The sequence below is a fragment of the Sparus aurata genome, chromosome 6 (assembly GCF_900880675.1).
Source record: "Sparus aurata chromosome 6, fSpaAur1.1, whole genome shotgun sequence".
Taxonomy (NCBI): Eukaryota; Metazoa; Chordata; class Actinopteri; order Spariformes; family Sparidae; genus Sparus; species Sparus aurata.
The window spans coordinates 30,075,859-30,097,965 of NC_044192.1; the positions used below are offsets into that span (position 1 = coordinate 30,075,859).

A 22,107-nucleotide genomic window follows, 5' to 3' on the forward strand; every position below is an offset into this window, starting at 1 on the left:
TGCATGATGTTCTCAGTTGAAAACAGACCATGTGCAACCATGGGCTCATTACAACCCTGAACATTCCTGTAAACTACTGTTCCTCGAGTCCTCCTTTGTGCCCTCTTCAAAAAGGATTTTATTTCCGTGGCAACATCTGGCAGCACTGTGCCCCTCTTTGCCCACAGCGCACATTCTTCATCCAATAGAGAAGCTCTGGTCACCATCTGCAAACAAAGACTAAATACCTTACAGTACACCTTGCAGACAAAATAAATAGGTTTTTTGGTAAAAACGGCCTGCCATGGAAACAGATTAAGAATCTTTCTTCCATAATTCATCTCAGCACAAACTGTACTGTCAGCTGCTCACCAGCAGGGGAGGCTGTGTGCATTTCTCCAATCCCAGTGCCTTACCTGTTACTTTCACATTCATCACACTGAATAATTTGACTGGTATCCATGGTTTAATTTGTATTCACTCCTTGTGCAAGGTGCCAAGAAAAAAAATAATGAGACGTGACTGCTTGGTGAGTATTCAGTTTATTCTGTAAAGATTCAGAAGTGTAGAAAGGATGATACAACAGTGCTTTATGATCAGACTATTTCATAAAAGTTTTTTTAAGTGATCATAACACCGTAAGTCCAGATTCCATTTATCTCAAACCAAAATAAATTTGTAACATTCGACACAAGTGCATACACTGCTGGTAGGAGATCAACCTCCAATTTCACTTTGGATGGTATAGCACCGTTCTTAGCTATTAGCAGCTTGACAAAGATGCAGCTTAATAGGATTCATGTAGTGACTATGTTTATATAAACACAAGAAAATTCAGAGGAGAGCAAAGATCTCCTCATTTGGCTCTCTAGCTAGCACAATATCTCACTCTGTCAGTGTTTAGGGATCAAATTGATAATTTTGCTTTAAACAACATTTTGCCAGTAACAATATTTGATACAATTACAGCTTAAAGTTAAACATCTCCAAGTGTACAGAAAGCAGCACAAGATTTTTTCACAGATATAGACTAACAGTGACCATCGATGCACTGGCAGGTTTTTTTTTCTTTTTCTTTTTTCAGGACAGCACAGTAGCTGGAAAGCAAGGTGATGGACATACAGGTCATATAAACACATGGACAGAGCTGAGTAAGGCAACGTTAGCGTGACAGGCTTCTCTCTGTTCAGTTTGCAGGGCAGTGTAGTGTATTGATCTTGACGGAGCTGTCAATACCTTTACTGTGGGGCAGTGTGATTTTTAGCATTGCTGTCTTCATTAGTGCATTGTATATAGTCTCTTGCGTGTAGCTGAACTGCGAAGTGATCACCAACATTTATACAGATCTAAATAAACCATGTTTGATTGCATCTGGACTTACAGTGACTATAGAAGAGTAAATAGAATTGAAAAACCAAATAACGGAAAAAGTAAAGTTCAAGGCAGTGCTGAAGTACTGGTTGCTAAAAAAGTAAAAAATATCACAAAGCCAACAATAACATTTCCTCAACACATCTTTTGTTTGTCCAGTCAGTACAAACCCTCTTTTATAGTGCAGTTTCAATCATATATATATATTTCTCCCTCTGACCCAAAAACAATATCTCTCGGCCCTATCCTATCCTATCTTCGCTCATTCAAGTCAGTTTTCCAGTCAGTGTGCGTCTTTTCTCTTTCTTTTCTTTGATCCCTCGTACTGACCTCATTGTGCACCCTCCCCACACAACCACAAAGAAGCATGAAAGGCTTAAACATCACAGGACTCAAAGGTGAGAAGTTCTTTCTTTTGACGATGGCAGGAAGTGATGGCAGATGGAAGAGGAGGAGGCGGAGGAGGAGAAGGAGGAAGAGGAGGAGGAGGAGGAGGAGGAGGGGTGGGGGGTATTCACAGTTACAGTCAGAGTCCAACGGTCCAGCTACAATCACATCTGCTGTCATTATGAACACTCTTATTAGACCACGGCCAGGGGAGCAAGCCAGCCTTTCAACATGATGTTCCTCTGGCGGTATCGGGCCTGTTTCATCACACCTCCAGCAGCTCCATCCTCAGGCGATCCCTAACAGCAACACACACACACACACACACACACACAAAACATGCACAAATTGTGAGGGCATGATTGGAGACTTCATGTTATATTGTATTACAGTTGGACATGTGAGGTTTTTTGGGGGGGGAGCATTGTAAAAAGATGCCTGTGTGCCGGTTAACTTGCCTCCTGGAAATCCACCTCACCAAAGACAATTGTCATGATTTATTCACATATATTAGCATGCGCTCTCAATCTATAATTCAACGGCCCAGACTCCTACTTATCTAAAAATAGCTTCTTAAACACAGACCTTTGATTGTCTGAATAAGCTACTCAGCATGAGTACCTGTACACACTTCTCCTGCCTCCTTTTTACTGTACATCACGCTGCAACGACAACAAACAACCTGCTGTCAGGCTTTCATCACTCCACCTGGCTTTCATTGGTTTTGTTTTCTTGATTGATGAATAGCACTAAGCTTGTAAAATATCACAAGGCACTGAGAGTTCTATCTTACTTAAGGAGCTTTTATCAAACTATGCAATTCTATCTCTATGACAGAAGTACCTGGCCTGATTGGCGTCAGTCTGTTGTTCGATGAGTGACTGACTGGCCACTGGCTGCTGGTGGTCCTCCACTCCCTCTGACCAGGGATCCTGCAGGACTCCTGGCTGCGCTGACTCCTCAGCTCTGCCCCGCTGACCACTCCCGTCGGACCCCATCAGACCTAGCAGCGGTGAGTATGAATCCTGCCACACAACACGCTGCCCTGAGTTCAGTCCCGCTTCTCCCTCAAGGTGCTTGTTCATGTCTTGCTCAACAAGTTTCTTTTTGGCCACTGGAGAGTCATTCGGTGACTCGGCTTCAGCGCCTCCGTGGCCGATCCCTTCGTCTGATTCTGTAGGTGGTCTCTGATAGGTCTCCAGCCACTTCAGCTGCCCATTCTTGTGGCTGTACCGGCTGTCACTGAACCAGCGCACCACCTCTGACTTGGGAAGGCCTGTCTGGACGCTCAAGTCTTCGTACTGCTGACTGCTGGGCCAGCGAGTGTTGGAGAATACCTGTCGGAGGACGTGCAGCTGCTGTGGACTCTTGTTGCCCCAGGGGGGTGAGAAAGACGGCTGAGATGTAGACACCTCAGCTATCTCAGACTTATGTTCTTTATGTGCACCCTCAGATGTAGTCTCTGGTTCATTCATCTTCAGCCTCTTGAAGCTGATCTTGATGGGGTCAACTTTCAGCTCAGGGCAGGTCCTATCCTTGGCAAATGGGTCCTCCTCCTTTATGAGTTGCTGTAAGATTGACATGCCTTTTATGGGAAAGTCCTTGTTGCCTTTACCCTCATCCAAAATGGATGAGCTGCTTTTAGTAATGACAGTAGTGCTGGTGCTTTCATTTGGGGATTTGCTGGCATGGTTAAGGTTAGGGACACTGTCATTAAAGGTAGTACTGGGATATTCATTGCTAATACTGCTGTTGTTGTTCTTATGGATGTAGTTGTTGCGTTCGTTGTTGGGCTTTGCGGCATCGGCATGCTCTTGTGGACTGATGATGCCGCTGTTATGATTGTTACACATGATGTTGGATTTGCTGGTGTTATCGATGATCACTTGACCCTTGGTACTGTTTGAACCCTCCAATCCAGTTGGTGGACTGTTGCTTTTGACATTTGGTTTCCCGTTGGTGTCAGCAACACAGTGCTCCTCATTATTGCTAATGTTGGTAGAGCAAGTTGCAATGCTGTTGATGCTGTTGGTCGGGCTGCTGTTAAGCAGCAGTTTCCTGGCGACAGTCTCACCACCGTTACTACTGCTGGAATAGCTGCTGATGCTGCTGCTACTACTGCAACTACTGCTGCTACTGCTGCTTCGACTGCTGCTGGTGCTACTGACACAACCGCTGCCTCCAGCCATGTCCAGGCTGATGCCATTGCTCTTGTCTGGCTCCACAGTGGGTTGAGTATTCTTGGTCAGTACCTTTGTTGTTCTGACTGTGGATGGAAACTCTGGGGGGACAATTGGAGTTGAATATGACACCCTAGTGACATGGGGGTTGGTTGACATGTTTGCCTGTGTAGTTATGACTCCGACAGGCCTGGTTTTCATACCACCATAGGGAACTTTGGCCATCTGAAAGTTTGGTCCTTTTGAGCCTGGATGGGCAGTGACAGTGTGGTGGGTGACAATGTGATTGACTTGCCGATGTGTAGCGGGTTTCTTTTGAGGTGCTCCACCCTGGAACACAGTGTTGAACATCTTCCTCCTGGCCTCTTCAATCTCTTCAGGAGACCAACTTATGCCCTGCTTGAGCCTTTGGGCAGTAAACCACAGTTTGATCTGCTCTTCGGGGAACTCTGAGACCACCGTTAGGTAGCAGAGTTCGGCTTTGGTCGGGTACGGGAACTTGCCAAAGGATGTCTTGAGAAAGCTGCTGGTGTCCATGGCGGCATCGTAGGTGGGGATGCTGCTCAGAGGGATCATCACCTTTGGAAGGTCTTTATTGGAATTAGAGGAGGGGGTAGAGTAAAGGGAGGGAGTGTGCTGGTGAAAGACTTGGTTGGACACTGTCGTCGCAATCACATGAGTGACAGTGGTCCTCGGCATAGCTGGGGCGGCAGAAACAGTGAGAGCCCCGTTTTGGAGTTCAGGCACATTTGTCAGCATGCTGGGGTCTACATCCTTTCCAGTGTCTATCTTCCGTACCTCCACGGTGTGAGAAACCACAATCTTCTTGTGCTCCCCCTTGGCTTTCATCATTTTTGCAATCGGTGTTTTGGTGAGGGAGATGCCAGATTCTTTGTATTCTTCTCCGCTGTCCGTGAAGAGGCTTTGCTCCACTGTTGTTACTCCATCCCTCTTGTTAACAGTTAGGGAGGCAGTGACTAAGCCCTCCATTATCTTAGGGTGGGCGTTAGCGTTATGCAGAGCCAGAGCCTCAAAGCGGACGACTGACACTCCACAGTTCAGGCAGTAGAAGGTGGGCTGGGCCCTGAAGTCTAAGTGGCAGTTGTGCATGTGATCCAAAAAGTAATTCAGATCTCTGGACTCAAAACGGCACTTTGGACAGCTGTATGTACCTCCTTTCTGAATCTCGATGCCACTTTCGGATTTGGAGGAGCTGTGAGAGAAATGGCCAGACTCTTCTCCAGAGATACTGAGTATGCTATCCTCTGGGATTGTTGGTAGGAGTTCTGGTAGCGAGCCCAGTATGATTTCCTCACGCACATGTTTGGATTTGGATGGTATCATGCAGGGTACAGTGGATTTCCTCTTGCTGGCCATTGTGCAGCTTCGTGTAGATGGGAGAGTGAGTGATTGCTTGTCCCGTATGATGAAAACAGAGGGCGGGTGGAGAGTGGAGAGGGTTGAATGGAGTTTAGTGTCATGGACCAGCCACTATGATATCACAGTGTTGCTTCATGCCCTCTTCCACTTTAGGACTCCTGTCACATGGACAAGTTTAACAGCTCCCAAGGAACCTGTGAGGAAAGAGTACAAAAAAGAGAGACCAACCTCTTAAATATAGTAATTACAGAAAAAGAAAGGGCATTACGGCACAGCAAAAGGTGAAAGACCTCTCTTACATGGATAGTAGATTGCTAGTTTCTACTTTGGGCAAATTATTGAAAAACATATGAAATATTAAGCCACGACATGTAACAGTGAGCAGGATGTATTGGAAGCTAATAGCCCCACACACGATATTAAGTGTGGGTGGAAATACAGTGTGATAAGTGTAGGTGGTATTTATCAGCAATTACAACACTAAAGTTAAGTCTCTGGCTTTCTTTTATGGAAAAGAAAATCCATTTGCATTATGCTCATAATCCAATTAATTCACTGCACTGAAAGAAGTAAAGAGGATCGCGTTCGAGAAACACATGATTTTTTAAAAATGCCATCAGAGTTCATGAACAACATTATTATTAAAGGCTTTAAAATTAAGATATTGATTACTAAATACTTCAAAGGAATCTACAAAGAAAAAGGCTTTTCAGTGCACACACACACACACACACTCTTTCAATCATTGCAGCCTGTCAATGTTCTGGTTATTTACTTGGATTTACAGACTTCTGTCTAGCTGTCACTTCTTATGAATTCAGAAAAAAAGAGCATGAAAATCGACAGAGCCAGAAAAGACAGTCTAATCTCTGGGATATTTGTTGTTTTTCTTCACTGTTGCCATAGGTTTGGCTCCTCTAATCATTGATGGCATGTATCCACTGAATTATTTTTAGCGAAGCGTCGTGTTTTAACAAAAAACATGCAGTAGAAATGCAGTAAAGCTGAAGTTAATATCACGTAAGCGCGATGTGCTGTGTTTGAATCTGTGTTATGGATCTTCTTTTGCCAGATGCCACAAGCCTCCCTCCAGAAAAAACTTAATATCAGTAAATAAATATTGTCTGAAAAACTACCTCTGGGATTTTGCATCTATTGAGTGGGATGCACTCGACCACTCCAAATTGATAGCGCCGGTATCTGGTATCTAACCTTACCAGCTGTTTCACATTGTCTGCAGCGAGCACAAATATGCAAAAATATGCTCACAGGTTTGTGTTTGTCTGCAAAAATATTTCTTAAACTTGTCTTGTATGGTGTGGTTGTTATTATTTTAAATTATGTGAATTTTCACAGGGAGAATTGGTGCAATTTTAAAAATACATTTGGCATTTTTTCTCATGCTGGCGCCGAAGTGGCTTTGCTCGTGAGAGTGAGCATCTTACACTTGGATGTGAGCCATATGTTTTACATTGGACGTTACAGTGTACCTTCCTGGCAAAATGTAGTGTCAAGAGAGGAAATCAGGTGACTGGGTGTTTTATTATGTGTGTGTGTGTGTGTGTGTGTGTGTGTGTGTGAGTGTGCGCCCTGGCAACAACAGTTCTATTACGGACCTGAAACATTCTCATAAGGTCTGAGGAGGTTACTACAAACACATCTGAAGCCATTTGCAAGCTGCAGGCTCAAACAATCTCATCCTACATGTGCTCAACAAGCAGCATGGCGTCTCATGCATGCACACAAACACAATACACACATCGCCGGCTGCACAAAGCCATTAGCAAACCACATCCACAGGCTTCCCCTCCCTATAACACTCCAGACATACAGATGGATATGGATTGTCTCTGCAGTCTTCAACATTTCCCTTTTTTTCTACTCCGCATTATGAATCAGAAAACAAGCCTCTGTTCTCTCACATAGCCACAAATATTTAACAAAGTTTCCACGGAAAAGACAATGGATACACGCCAGCCAGTGTTTCATTAGATGTTCGGCTGGTTCTTAAAGTTATTTTAGCTCTGGAAAGTATAAAATATGTGAAACAAATGATGAGAGAAAAATATCAAAGTGGAGACGGGGCTCTGCACCCTCTGCCCGCTGCATGAACTTTTGACACACACACACACACACACACGCACACAGAAACACGCACACACAGCCTCAGTAAATCACTTACATCTTCCTTTCTGAGAGTGGAAAAGTGTTGATGTGTGACATGCTGCTGAAAACCGCTCTCATCCTATCATCATCTATCCATATCAAGCAGGCCTTACATTCCCCTGCGAGCTTATCATTCTGGGAATAGCATCAGCTGCACAAATTCAGCCACCATACCACCCGAAAACTAGTTTCTGTTGAAATCCGGCATACCGCGACATCTTGCGCCGCATTTTGTCTGATGCAAAGAAAACACTTTCACATACTTCTCAGCCGATTTTGTCGTCACGCTGCGTTTGTACACAGTGAGAAGCACTTTCACAGACTTTCATTTTACTGCATCCACGTGCGTGTTCGCCATGGCCGGCTGGTTGGTAAATAAAAGATGAACCTGTTCCAGAATTAAAACCCTCAAATGACGACCCAACAGTACACACTGATCCCGGACAGACTGTGACGTCCTCCTTGTATATACCTCTTTTCATTTCGGCTGCTGCTTTCTGACAGAAAAAAAAAAAAAAACCCATCTAAAACAAAACAAAACAAACAAACAACAAAAAAACTAGGTCACCGGCATCTTATGCAGTAATCCCGGTTCACTGCATCCAGACGCGGGCATGTGCTGTATGTTTTGCCGCCAGAGAGGTCATGATATCCTCTGACGGCACACTCGATTAACCCCTGGTGAGGACACAGCGTTCATTGAGTTTGTTCCACTGAACGAGGGATTTAGGAGTGAGCTTTCACGCTACAGAGGGATGTAGTCATGCACATTTGAAACATCTGCGTGAGAGATGTCACCATGCTATAGAAGTTTGTGAAAAATCAGTGTCGGCTCAGCGTTAGCCGCGCTGAAGTGATTCACTGTGTTTGTCGCGCAGACGGCACACTGTACGCCAGGATGTTACAGATAATGAAGTGATGGCGGAGGTAACTTGGTCGCGGCGGTGGGCTGTGACCGGTGGAGCAGCCCCCGGAGGGGACGCCTGTCTGTGATGAGACAGACGCTGGCCTAGTACAGACGGCTCCCCTCCCCGGAAAAACACTCCACTTCCTGCATGAGAAAACCCAAGACAAGCCAAAAGTTGAGAAAGGTTACATAAAGAATCAGGTCACCTATCAAAAGAATGGGCTGCTTTATCTGGCGGAGTGAGACGTGCGATCAGACACAAGACAAGGGCTTCCCAGACAGGGAGCCATTGAATGGTTGCCTCTGAAAAGCCGGGCCTTGTGTTTCAGCGGCGAGGTAGACAACGCTCAGACGATCACTGTCCCCAGTGTGTCTTACGTCCTCGCACTGGCACTGGCTCGGTGGCACAGGGGGAGGAAAGTCTTTTCATCTCAGCGGACCGGGGGAGTCGTATGTGAAGTGAGGGAAAGTGGCAGAGCTCTCAGACAGGCTCTCTGAACACCCACGCTCAGCGTAAGCGGAGGGGCCTTGTTCGCCCAACTCCAACCACGTTTCCACCATTCAACTTTTCTAAAACAAGCGTTTCAAAACAAATGGGATTAGGCTAGGTTTAAATTCTGATGGGGTTTATACGTTCCGCCTGATTTAATAGCAGCTTTAAGATTTACAGGAGGGCCTCTCTTATGTGCTCTTACGCCGTCATTTCCATAACAATATTATATTTACATCTCATTAATATTTAATTATACTCCTCATACTTCAACACGGCGAACAGCTGAGCGTGTTGCTCCCGTTTCGGCGAAGCAATTGAAAGAAAGCAGCGTGTATTCCCTTTCAGCACCTCATAAACTGCTGCAGTAATTACAATATTACAACAGGAAAAACATGCCCAATCTACAGCAAGCTGCTACCAGCGGAAAGGGAGGCGAGGCTGCAAAGTGGTTGCTAAACATTAAAATTTAATTCAAAACAGTCCACTGATTCAGACACTCCCAGATTGTTGGGTCACCTACAGTTGACATTAACAAACGGAGATTGGTGTTTCTGTTGTGCCGCCTGTCACATGAATGCGAATGTGACGGCTGGAGGAGGAGGAAGGACAAAGGAAGACAAAACTCAGACATTTGGGGAGTGAAGTGAGAGGATGACTGATGATGATGACAGGCTCTGCTGTTTCAATATTCCTCCCCGCTGACACCTCGTAGGCACACGTCTCCACACACACTCCTCACACACTCCCTCCTCACCTCCGCAACACTTAGCACCTGCTCCGATCTGTCTTTCTCTTTGAACTGAATAACTGGCGAGGAGTCTCTTGACGCGACAGTCGCAGAAACAGCTACAAAAACACACACGCACACCCCAAAAAAAAAAAAAATAGGCATAAATTTTCTCACCTACGAAAATATTTGTTTTGCGTGTAATTATCTTTGACAGTGATCCGCCGGTTGTCTCCATCAAAAATCTGCCAAAAACAATGACCCGCCGTTCTCTGGGGGTTTTTTTGGGCAGAGAGGGGGGGAACTCCTGACAGATACATCTGAATGATCAAAAATCTGTTTAGCGAGAACATTTTCTGCCAAATGTCCATTAAATAGATTAACATCATGTGAGTGGATCAGCCGGACACCCAAATATAAGCCAGAGACGGAGAGCAATTACTGTCTTGCACAGAGAAGAGATTGGGAACAATGGCGCCTCATTTATAAGGGAAACGTGATCCAGTGCTGGAGCCTTTAGGCGGCTGACTGTCGAAGTGTGATTGTTCCGTTTCCTGCGTGTCTCCCGTGTCCATCATAATGCCAGCATGGACTACTGTGGAGTTTTTATTGACAGTGAGGGTGGACAGGTTGCAGTCTGGGGGACATCTTTGTGTGCACGAATGGCACTGTACGCTTGCCAGCATGAATAAGTGTCAGGCTCCAGTGTTACGTGTGCTGAAAAACAATTCAGAGTCATCAGGGTCCTTAGCACAGTGCTAATACAGCACACGCGTCCACGCTGTCCTCGCCGCCTGTCCAGCTGAGGACATGCCGTCGCTCCAGCGCGGAGTCTCCATCGCCACTGCGGGCTCCTCTTTTTTTTTTTTTCAACATGGGTGTGTTTGTGTGCTTATTAGTGTGTGAGATGCAGGTGTTGTCAGCCAATCTCGTCCTCCTCCTTACACACACACACACACACACACCCCCCCCCCCCCACACACACACTGCCCCCCCCTTACCTCCATGACTGCAGCCTCGTCCACTGGGAGACCGGTCGGTGGTGCCACTCATGTGTTAACATCGCCATGGCAACCCCTCTCTTCCCCTTGCCCACCACGCCACACACACAGCGGAGTCACTCGCCCACACCCACCAACCTCAAGACACACACACACACACACACACGCTCACACACACAGACGTACACGCTGAATCCACAGGACTGCATCCGGTGCAGGACAAACTTAATCCACATGCCTGGCCAGCCATCTTTGAAAAGTCCATTCACAGTTTAAGTCTCTTTCAGCTAACTTTGGGTGAGGTCCGCAATAAAAACTTTGCCTTTTCTTTCTCAGTCAGGTTGTAGCGACACAAAGGTCCACTCTCCGCTGTTCTTATTTTTATGACGGAGGTTGATGAAAGAAACATCGCCGCCGTACTCGCTGCAAATGACCTCCTGTCAGTGTTTTTGTCTCGCTAAATCAGCGCACAGGCCTGGAGACTGTGGCACACACCACATACCTACTGCACTCTGCCTGTCTGAGCATCTTTGTTGCATGGTCCTGTTTTGTGTTAGGGTGAGCGCTCGCCGTTGAAGTCCTACATTGTTCTGCGAACCCTTCTATCTGTGGCCCAGATGAATGACAGACAAATAAACCATGGTGCGCAGAGAAAAAAATTCTGAGTCATGCATCCTTTTACATCACTTTTGATGAATAACTTCTTCAGTTCTGTAGCCAAGACTACAGGCATTCATTTGGCAACTTAAGAAGAAAAGGAAGAAAGATGGCGGCGTACCGCACATTGTACTGTCCATCCTAAAATGGCTGACATCACAGTCTCCTCTAAGTGCCAAAGCATGGCAAATGCCAGCTCCTGCTGACCAAACCTTTCTTGCATGGGACAGAGAAAGTGGCAGGGGCTCTTTCCCCACTAGCCCCAAGGTTTCGCACCCCCCCACCCCCCCCAACCCCAACCCCCCCGCCAGTGCACGGGCGTTTCTTTTGGTTGGAACTGTGCAAACATGCTGTTTTAGTGGGGCTTTTGAGCGGTCTGGTCTTGGATACGGCATTGGTCCGATGACAAAAGCAATACCAAAAAGGGTGAAAGACCCCAATAAAAGTGAACCTGTACACAACGCCGTCCTTTCTGCCGGGTAAAATAGGACTCTGGATTGGTTTTGCTGAGAATTTTTTATTATTTTTTTTTGCGAGGATCAGGAGGTATGCTGCTATCATGAAAGCTTATTTGTATAAAAACGGCTGGAAAATAGATCTGGTTGGCATTAGACAGTTGATTTTCTCCTCTGAACTCAAGGAATGTTATACACTCCATGTCAGCTAAATCGGCAAATCATGACCATATGACCTTCCTCGGTATTCTCTGGCAGTGGATTCATTTTGAGCTGTGGGAGGCACACACAAACATAACATCCACACAGACTGTTGTTGTTAAACAGTACAGCAAATCCTGAAAAGTACAGTTTCCAGGTATATGAGGGGTGGCATGTGCAGAGACGCTGCTTTTTGCAGAGGGGAGTGGGCAGTCTTGGCCCACTACATTGTGTCTGTGTATACAAACACTCCGCTGTGGCCATAACGAAAACTGTGAGCTGTGCCTAATTGCAGGGAGAGAGGGATGAAAGGCAATATGCCTGGCCTCATTAGAGCAGTTCCGAGAAGGGAGATGGAAGACCGTTCCCAGGGATCCACAAAGGGAATTGACATTCCCCTAGTGTAAGCGTCCTGCTGGAGTGAAAACCTCCACACACACTGAACTCACTGGGCCAAGCTGAACCCAATCCGCCAGATCTGCACGGCGAACGCTCATTTACCTTTGTTTAGCCGGTCATCACACACGCCTGAAAATTAACCATCGGAGTGCAGCAATGTCCAGCAGAGACTGGACTCCGCGCCCGGAGTCCCTCTCCACAGTCCAAACACCTACTCTCTCAGGAAAACCTCAATGGCTGAAGTGTTGCGCAGTCATTTCCATGACCTACATTATATGTAACAAGCTTACATGGTTAAATAATTAAAACACATTCCAAAAAATTTCCAGTGATTCATGCCTGTCTAGCTGGCTGCTCGGATATTTGGGATTTGTCTCTTGTGTTATGGACCCACACATGATCCACGGAGGCAACGTTAGTCAGCACAGAGGTCCCTCCCCTGAAGGCAGAGGGAGACACATGGCATTCAAAGCTGGGTCAATATTTATGCACTGATAGAAAAATGTGATCGTGTACAGGAGCTGATATATATTTATTTTTTTTATCACAACGCGTCAACGATAATCCACAGTTTGCAAAATATCTGCGCGCTCCTGAGACGAGCAGCTCCCCATACTGTATTGTATATGCTTCAATGTGTGTGTGTGTGTGTGTGTGGTGTGTGAGTAGGGCAGCAGCACATGTTGGCAGGAGGAAGAGGAGGAAATGAAAGAAAAAGAGTCCTGTGCATAGACACACACAGGCCTACCTTTCTGCTCAGGCAGGAGGAGGAAGAAGCGTGTGGAGAGAGTGAGCGATCAATAGATGAAAATTGATAGTTTGGCGTGCAGTTTGAACGTCTATGGAGTCGGAGGCTTCTTATACCAGTCGATAAGCCCGCTATAGCGCTGTGCCCAGAAGTCTTTCACAACTAAAAGCACGCACACTCAACAGCGCAGTGGGGGAAACACAGCGCGTTGTGCAATAAAATAAGCAGATACGCCACATTGTATAGCGCGAGAAGGAGCGCACGGTCAGCCACACGGAGGATCCGTGGTTGTAACTGTAACAAACTGCCGAGTTAACCCGTTTCACTCCATTCACAAGGCTGTGGGGCAACACACCGCCTCGGAGCCCACTTGCCAAAGGCGATCTGGCACTCTATATAACCTTATGAATATTCCCAAAAAAAATCCTCCACCCCCCTCCTCCACCTACTGTCGCCATTTTATACATTGGCGACTTCATATAAACTGCCTTGACTACAGCACCAGATGAAAATTCAATATTCAATAGCGAGGCGGAATTTCAGTAAACAACTTTGGAGATCGCGCCTCGCCAATAATTGGAGGCATTCGCGTTTCGGAAGAGTAGATGTGTCCTTACCTCAACAGTCGGTGGGAAAAAATGGAATCCGACATTAATATATAAATGAATAATATTGGATTAGCTCCGATCGTTGCGTTTTGAGAAGAAGAGGAGGCGAGCAGGGGGTGGGAGCTCTCCTCAAGTGAACCCGGTGAACTGGCGTGAACCCGTCAGTGACCACGGCAAGGTACATTACATTACATTACCTATCCACCCCTCTGCCACACTGTATGGAGACGGCAAAACAACTATGGTCGGCGGTGCAGGACGAGGCAGCTCCAAAAAAATTATAGCGAGTGTATTTCCTATGAACACGTGATTCGGAGCGTCATCCAAAATCCAAAAGCCCTTTCATCTAAAATTTTGGAGAGGGGCGGGGATGAGATGGGGATGTGTGTGTATGTGTGTGTGTGTATGTGTGTGCGCGCGCGTGTGTGTAGAAGGGGAGGACGAGGAGGAGAAGGAGGAGGAGGAGGAGGAGGCGGGGGGGTACGTATACTGAGCCCAGTGCACATTTGGGTATGTCGTTATAGGGGTAAGGCAGTGCTCTAACAGATTGGGTTATACATAGCTACAATGGCGCCGCGGAGCAGGCTGAGCAGATGGATTGTATTGTGTAAATGTGGGATTTGACAGGAGTTCACTGATCTGCCGTTTCCCTCAGCTTCATCACCCAAAAGGTCCTCTTAATTAGGTCACATGCTTTTTCAATAGATGGCTGCCGTCTTTAGAAAATGAAAGAAAAATCTCTTGATGGGCTACTATGAATATTAATCGTTGTGGGAATTGTCATTTCAAGCACAGGCCTATTAGCCTACCGGCTTAAAATAGACTTTTACGCACACGCGTAATAGTGGTACAGCAATTTACGCAGATGCACGGTAAATGTAGCCTGGTGGTTCATGTCCACTTTTGAAGCTGAACATAAAGAGACATATTTCCTTCAATCAAATGACCATTGTTACTTATTTCTTGTTGTGTCATAGGGGCTATACGGCTGTGACCCTCGTGACCTTGTTGGCCTGCTGTGCGTAAAAGCGCACTGGGAAAAGCGCAGAGGGCCAAAACAGACATGGGCAGGTTTAGAAAAAAAAGGCTGTCATTTAATAAAGTAAAATAACTATGGTAATATATTTAAGAAGGACATAAAGAGAACATATCAACAAGTCCAAGAGGAGAAATGTATTACTGTATTACAGTACATAAATAACATGAAGTATTCTGAGGTAACTCTGAAGCAAATTAATATTTAATCACATTATATGTCTACTTATGATATAGTTATATAACATGTTTACCATGTATACTGTCTTATGTGTATGTTTAACAGGTAGGGGGACTATAGCTGGAGGTCTGCAGCAGAAATGACACAATTATACAACGTCATCCGCGCCGTCTGTGGTAGAGTAGAAACATATAGGGCAACTACAGGCCTCCATTATTTAGGAAACATGGATTTTCTCTTCCCTCCCACTTTGTCCTGACTGGGTTCAGACGTTGCCTGTAGCTGTGGCTGTATACAGTCAGGAACAACAAAGATTATCTATCAGCAAGATGAACCACTCAACAGTAAAATAAAAAACCCTGCCCATGGTTCTGGTCTGCAGGCATGAGCCCTGTGGTTTTACATGATAGAACTACAATTAAAAGACATTTGTGTCAAATGTGTCGAAATGTAACATTTCTTATTTCAACAATAAATTCAGCGCACAAGTGTGTTGATACTACTGTGATCAAGTGATGGTGTGGTCAACGCTCAATGTTTGATTTTTTTTTTTTTTTTCTTAGCATCTTCGCACTGTTTTTGCCTTCTGTTGGACAGTTTGGAGGAGTGAGTGTGTGTCGGATTCTTCTGGATGTGTCGGCTCTAGCTCCTTAACTGCAGGCCTGCCTTTCTGGCCCAGCAGGGCTATATGCACAAGATTTTATCTGGGTTGAACAGATTAGAGGCTCCCAAGAGATCTCTTGATTATCTTCTAAATATAAAAAAAAAAAAAAAAACAACCCACAGCTGTTCGTTTATGTTTATCGATTTACGTTTTCATTTTCTTCCTGAATGTTCTGCGAGACTGGATGCTGCAGATTAGGGCTCAAATGTATGTGCCCCCCTGACGCGCACGACGTGAGTGACCAGCAGTCGCCACATGAGTCACCAAATCGACTTAACCTTCACCATGCTTCAAGTTTAGATGGCCTATCTGTTCATCTGCGAGCTTCGTGTAGACTACAGCTAATAAAAATAAAATGATGGGCCTACCAGGTGATCTAACTAATGGGTTGGTTTATAACAATGGAGGCGATACGGAGCTTGCTTATGTATTTATTTATTTATTCATTTATTTATTTATTTATTTCACAGAATCCACGATGCGCATCAGAACATCCTGTCGTGTATAAACCCACCTGTGATACAGTTAGAACAAGGTGTGCTGTGTTGAGCGTTTCACGTAGTTTGTTGCCACTTTACGTCAACGCGCAGCATCAAACAGAGGGGGATGCTGTTGCTATGGTTACGCGCAGGCGGCGCACAGAGGCGGTAAACTGTTAACGTGATCTCCCCGGTTTTTGACTTTTAGCAGCCTTTTTCAGTGACCTTAGCATCGCTGGATATGCACATGACGGGCTGATTTCCAGATAACACCCACAACTGATTGGGTAAATTGGGTTTCACGGTCCAACGCCGTCCCTAGGCTTACTTTGGCACGAGTGTAGGCTAACCCACACCTGGCAGCGTTTTAAAATATAAACCTCAACCACAATCATTACGCAGCCTTGTTTTGTTTTTTCAGTATTGGTAAGTATTACAAACAAGACCGCTGATTAGCTAAAACAGCCAAGAGCACCGACACGCTATAAAACTTAAAGTACCACTACACCACTAACAAAAAAATAAAAATAAAAATAAATAAAACAAACAAAAAAAAATCTTCACAAGAACTTTTGTGTCACTAATACAGGTTCAAGGTTCTGGTCTCAAGGAGTCCCGCCGGACATGAGCGCTGGGAAATTCCTCAGAGTGAGAGCTCTCTGCTCTGGCCTGCTCTCTGCGGTGTAACCGGATCAGGGCAGAGCAGAGGGACGAACACGAGCCTTGTTTGCCTCCAAACGAGCCAATGAGACCGGCTTTACATTAGACTGACAGTGAGGCTCAGCGAGCCCGGAGACGCCATCCCACTTTGACGCCCGTCGAACAGCCAATACGGATCCACGAGGGACAGGAACGGAGGGAAAAAAACGAAATACGAACTTGTCTTCCTGTAGGTGAAAACGTTACCTGGCCGCCACCTGCGGTACGTTAGAGTCTGCTGGAGGGAAAGTGGGATCAGCATCCGCAAAGATGGCTCTGTCGCAGATCCTGGACGACTCACCTCTGAGGTTGGGTCCTAAACACACCGGGGTCGACGACCTGAACCTGCAGGAGCTGTACAACGAGAGACACCGCCTGGCTCTGGAGGAGCTGCTGTCCGGGGGGCTCGACAACTTTGTGGACTTTCTCAGGAAGGAGAGGATCCCCAACTTTCTGTCGGACGATGAGATCCAGGGGATCAGGAGCGCCGCCGTGCCCCCGCGGTGTGTGTCCCTCCACGGGGAGGACCTGACTCTGGAGCAGTCGGTCAGCAGCTCTATGGACTGCTCCTCCGTCACCTATTTCCCCGAGGTGTCCGACGTGGAGCCGCCGCTGCTGGAGATGGGCTGGCCCGCCTTCACCGCCGGCTCCTACCGGGGAGTCACACGGGCCGTGGCGCACTTCCAGCCCAGCTACGGGGAGTGCATCTACAGCTGCAAGGAGGCTGCGAGGCGTATGATTAAAAGTGCCAGAGAGGTATGCACGTAGAAACACAACCGGTTCACATGATGATTAAATTTTACAATCCTAATTATAATTATATTATTTTATTTCCTTTAATAAAAAAAAAAAATCAACCCGCAGGCACTATTCCATATCGAAAGTATTTATTTTTCATTTTGATATTGTTGAGGTGAAATACTGCAAAAATATCTAGGTAGATTTTGTGTACCAGATAGTATAGGTTGTTGTATAGTATCATACACACTGATGTTATTTCACACTGTAGGATTAATATAGTTCCTACAGTGTTTTCTAGGCCTACAGGCTCCAGTGATGGTGTGACTGCGTGTGTTTGTGTGGTATCATCCTCAAACAGGATTATTATTTTGGCTGGTTGTCACACTCAAATTGATATTCCATCAAATATCCACCCCACCACGAAATAAAGCGCGCGCCGTGTGTGTGTGTGTGTGTGTGTGTGTGTGTGTGTGTGTCTATATAGTCACTTATTTTTGGAGGGAAAATCTTCTTTGTATCATCCTAGTTAAAATATGTGCCAGATTGTCCCCGTGGAATTTCCTTGATCAGTCTGAAAATGTAGAAGTTCAGGCTCCTTTGAAATCTTGATCAGAAAAGAAAGTAGTGACCAAAAGGATGGAACAAACAAAAAGAGGGCATGAATATTCATGCTTATGTTCCTGATGCGAGCTGTCAGTCCAGCTCTGTGCTTTTGAAAGGAATCATACCAGCATGAAAGGAGTGTGCGGCTGCAGCAGCAGCAGCAGCACCTCGGGCCTGCGGAGGGCCTGCGTGCCAGATGTGCCCTGACTTGCTCTGCTCCCCTCCATGATAGTTTGCATTCCCTCTTTCATTAGAGAGCTTTAAACACTGGATTTTCACTCCCCTTGACGCATACAATGCGGTGGTATATACACAGTGCCCTGGCAACCCTCTCTGGCAGTACTCTCTTCCAAGTTTAACTGTTAGATCGTCTGTCCTTTTGTGATGCTGAGGCACTCACAAAAGGACACGGTCTTTATTGTCCCTGTCTCTAACAACACACTGTGCATCTAACCGTCACTGGTCAGCTCACAGGAACAGCCCGCTCCTGTATTTCTGTGAAATTTTAACTCGTGTCTTTACACATTTTCCTAAAAATACGCGCCCACACACCATCATCCAAACAAGGCGGGGAACTCTTGACAAAGCCGCATGTGGATAACACCAGTGTGAGGCAATAAATCTGAGATCTGTAAACATCCGCGTCTAATCCTCGACGCACAACCTTTAACCACGGCATGTGAAATTCCTTTCTTCCTCGCCAAAAAGAGACGTCTCGGTGCAATCCTGAGCTCAGGAAAATGGAGGCTGGCCCTACAGTGCAACTACTTGTCTCCGGTATGAAAGTAACTTGTTTGCTGACCAAGCGTTACTGCCGATTGCCATGGTAACAGACCCCAGTCAATAGAAAGCTCATCAGCACACACATTTACTGGGAGCGTGTCTGACAGAGATTCACAGCTCTGTTTGAATAAGGCCCTGCATTTGATAATAATAAAAACAGTCATGTGCTGCATGTGAGGCAGCACGGCTGCGGCCCTAAAAGGAATTCTATTATATTACCTCTGTAATTTTCCACTGCAGGTGATTGCCATAGTTACAGACTCCCTGACAGACCTGGATATATTTAAGGATCTGCAGGAGGCATGCTCCAACCGTAAAGTCCCTGTCTACATCCTGCTGGACCAGTCATGTGCTCCTGCTTTCCTCAAGATGTGCAGAAATGTCGGCGTTCGCCTGGATGACCTTCGGGTATGTGGTTGGTTCGGTAAAGCTGGGTGTGGCTCTTTGTGCACAATGCCAACATCAGATGGCATCAACAACAAATATGTCCTTTTAAGATCTCATTATGACTGGGCGGGTCTGCACTTATCACCCTGCTCTCTCTCTCTCTCTCTCTCTCTCTCTCTCTCTCTCTCTCTCTCTCTCTCTCTCTCTCTCTCTTTAATCCACACAGCAAATGAGAGTGCGAACCATAACAGGTACAACTTATTACATGAGATCAGGAGCGAGGATTACTGGGGAGGTTCATGAGCGGTTCATGCTGATTGATGGGAACAGAGTGGCTACAGGTTCCTACAGGTAACAGCCCCACACTATACACTACACTACAGCTGGGGGATTATGAAGACTGGAAATGCCTAAAACTCCCAGATTCACCAGATTGTTTGGATAATAAAAACCCTGATTCTAAACACGTTGGGACCCTTTGTGAAGAATAAAAGAAAATGCCATTATTTGTTTATCTATTTAAGCATTTTTGTAAGAAAAAAAAAAAAAAAAAAAAAGCTTAATCTGAATCTTCATATAAATTGGCACAGAGGCAACTAAAGACTTGGAAAGATGGGGAATGCTCAAAATACACCTGGTCCCTTTACTGCCAAGCAGGATTTGCAGTTACGGGGGTAACTTCAGGGTCAGCTCTGGGTTTTCAGTACTGGGGCTGCGGTCACACATACGGGAAATCATTATATCGCCTCCCGTTCACTTCCATTCCATGGACACGAAGGCTCAAAAGATGTATTCCCATTCGGTTGTGAAGCGAATCTGCATCTTGGCTTTGTGTGGAGTTCAACTTGGGTGAATTTTGACCTGCAAAGTCACGGCCACAACCAATAGCAGTGACGTGTGTGTGTGCGCGCTTCATTCCGCAAACAACTACACACTAGCAAACTGAGTTCAGCGTGCCTCACATCCTGCACTGCCCACATTCGGCACCTGCAGATGATTTTAACTGCATTCCCGTATTTGTGACCGTGACCTTGCAACGCAGGTTCACTTCTTAGCCGGGGGTAGCCATGGTAATTTTTGCTGCATACCTAAACAGCTCTGGAGCAGGTTATGTTTGAGATAACGGATCAGTCCCTCTCTGGTAAATGGCATCATCATTCATAGGAGATGCAGTGGAGCTAGGTGCGCGGACTGAATAGGCGTACTCCTGTCTAGGACAACAGCCTCCTGTCTTCATTATCTCATTTTGTTTCATTTTGGCTGCAAGCGGAGTCAAAACCATTGTCCCGAATCTTCCTTTTACCGATATCATTTTACGACGGAGACGGATTGAAGCACTTAATCCTTGTGGTTATAAAATATGAAATTACCGCTCTTAATTATGTATTTCCCAAGTCCAGACTCCTTTGGAATCAAGGTTGTACTGTGTAGCAAATATTTCAGTCATGCATGTATTTAAATCTCATTCCTGTGCAGGTTCAACTGGACTGACGGTAAACTAAACAGCAGCAACCTGATCGAGCTCTCCGGTCAGATAACAGAGAAATTCGATGAGGAGTTCCGCATCCTCTACGCCCAGTCTCTTCCAGTAAACACCCGAGGGCCTCAGAGTGTGCGGAACAGTGGCATATATGACCCACTACTCCTCAAACACATGGTCACCTCCTCCCCTCATCCTGCCAGAGAGCGGCCTGCAGAGCCATTGTGTCTAACCAGCACCCCCACCCGCAAGCCCCGAACCGTAGCTGTCCAGCCCCCGTGTGAACCCTCCACTCCAGTTCGAAATAAAACCATGCCAGTGTCCGAGTCCTCCACTGTAGATGAGAGCTGGACTGAGCAGGAGGAGATCCTGGCTGGTAGCACCACTCGCGGTTTCCCTGCAGATGCGCTTGCAGAAGAAGCGCCCGTGACCCCCCGCATAATTTCCTGCCACGCCTCCACTCAGACCAGCCGCTCGGTGACAGACGGCAACACCCAGACTGACCTCCAGCTCACGCAACACCCCGACCTCACCGCGCCAACAAGCCCAGGACCGAAAGGAGCCACCTCTCCTCGGCCTTCCCGGCATGTCTCGCCCACCCAGGCAGCTCCAGACGGCGCCTTAAAGGACTGCTTCCACAAGCTGACCAAAGAGCGCCAGTATCACTACTCGGCCATCCGCTCCAAGCTCGAGCACATGGTGAGCGCCCTGTCCCAGAGGCGAGAGCTAGCAGACATGACCAACATGACTCAGGGGCCTGGTACTCCCAGTAGGCAGAGGGTACACAAAGACTGTGGGCAGGAACCGAACCCCAGACTGCTTGTTGAAAGTGCGGCCATGGGCACATGGCCAAGAGCCAGATGTGCACACTAGAGTGTCTTCAGGGATTTAAGCAATGAAGGGTGGTGGGGGGAAGGTTTTCTTGCAGATCCTCTGTTTCAAATAAATGGTCTTGGCTTATACGGTAGAACCCAGCTTTCTTCTATTTGTCGTCTTTCCTGCAGGGAAACTTTTTTTTTTTTGTGTGTAACGGTGATGCAGCTTTGTAAATGACATTAAAATGTTGCAGAAATAAGTACGTCAACCAAAGACGCGGTGCAATAATCATGTTTTGACCATGTCAGTTTAATGAATATCACTGGCTGAGGTGGTTTTCACTGGATGATATCTGCTGTAGAATGAATGAAAATACATTGAGGTGCTGTTTTGGTTTTTGAGTCACATTTGGTGTAACTGCAATTGAACAACACCTCAGAGAGCAGTTGGCTCTTACTGCTCCCTGCTAATAAACAAAGTAGTAGCTGTTGTCACACGAGTACTTTATTTTTCCTCTTCTCCACCACTTCCATCTTTTGTGTTCATGTCTAGCTCAGTCGTACTTGAGATTGCAATCAAA

The 22,107-nt window shown here is 46.2% G+C and overlaps 2 protein-coding genes across 5 annotated transcripts; one reads left to right on the forward strand and one right to left on the reverse strand.

The window, feature by feature from the left end:
* Positions 1–502: 502 nt before the first annotated feature.
* On the reverse strand, positions 503–14,026 carry zhx3a (zinc fingers and homeoboxes 3a). Of its 3 annotated transcripts, none has more exons than XM_030420530.1 (3): positions 13,669–14,026; positions 2,581–5,491; positions 503–2,036 (listed from the first exon to the last, which is right to left on the reverse strand). In XM_030420530.1, exons 2-3 carry the CDS (start codon positions 5,292–5,294, stop codon positions 2,003–2,005), a joined length of 2,748 nt encoding a protein of 915 aa, XP_030276390.1. In that variant the 5' UTR covers positions 5,295–5,491; positions 13,669–14,026; the 3' UTR covers positions 503–2,002. The 3 variants fall into 3 exon arrangements, with proteins under 3 accessions (XP_030276390.1, XP_030276391.1, XP_030276392.1); XM_030420531.1 differs by lacking the exon at positions 13,669–14,026 and adding an exon at positions 13,052–13,659; XM_030420532.1 differs by lacking the exon at positions 13,669–14,026 and adding an exon at positions 10,592–11,504.
* Positions 14,027–16,199: 2,173 nt separating this feature from the next.
* Positions 16,200–22,021, forward strand: fam83d (family with sequence similarity 83 member D). Of its 2 annotated transcripts, XM_030418599.1 has the most exons (5): positions 16,200–16,444; positions 16,608–17,473; positions 19,085–19,252; positions 19,458–19,582; positions 20,708–21,584. In XM_030418599.1, the coding sequence occupies exons 2-5, from the start codon at positions 16,988–16,990 to the stop codon at positions 21,582–21,584; spliced, it is 1,656 nt and encodes a 551-aa protein (XP_030274459.1). In that variant the 5' UTR covers positions 16,200–16,444; positions 16,608–16,987. The 2 variants fall into 2 exon arrangements, with proteins under 2 accessions (XP_030274459.1, XP_030274461.1); XM_030418601.1 differs by lacking the exon at positions 16,200–16,444 and having other exon boundaries at positions 16,988–17,473; positions 20,708–22,021.
* Positions 22,022–22,107: the final 86 nt, after the last annotated feature.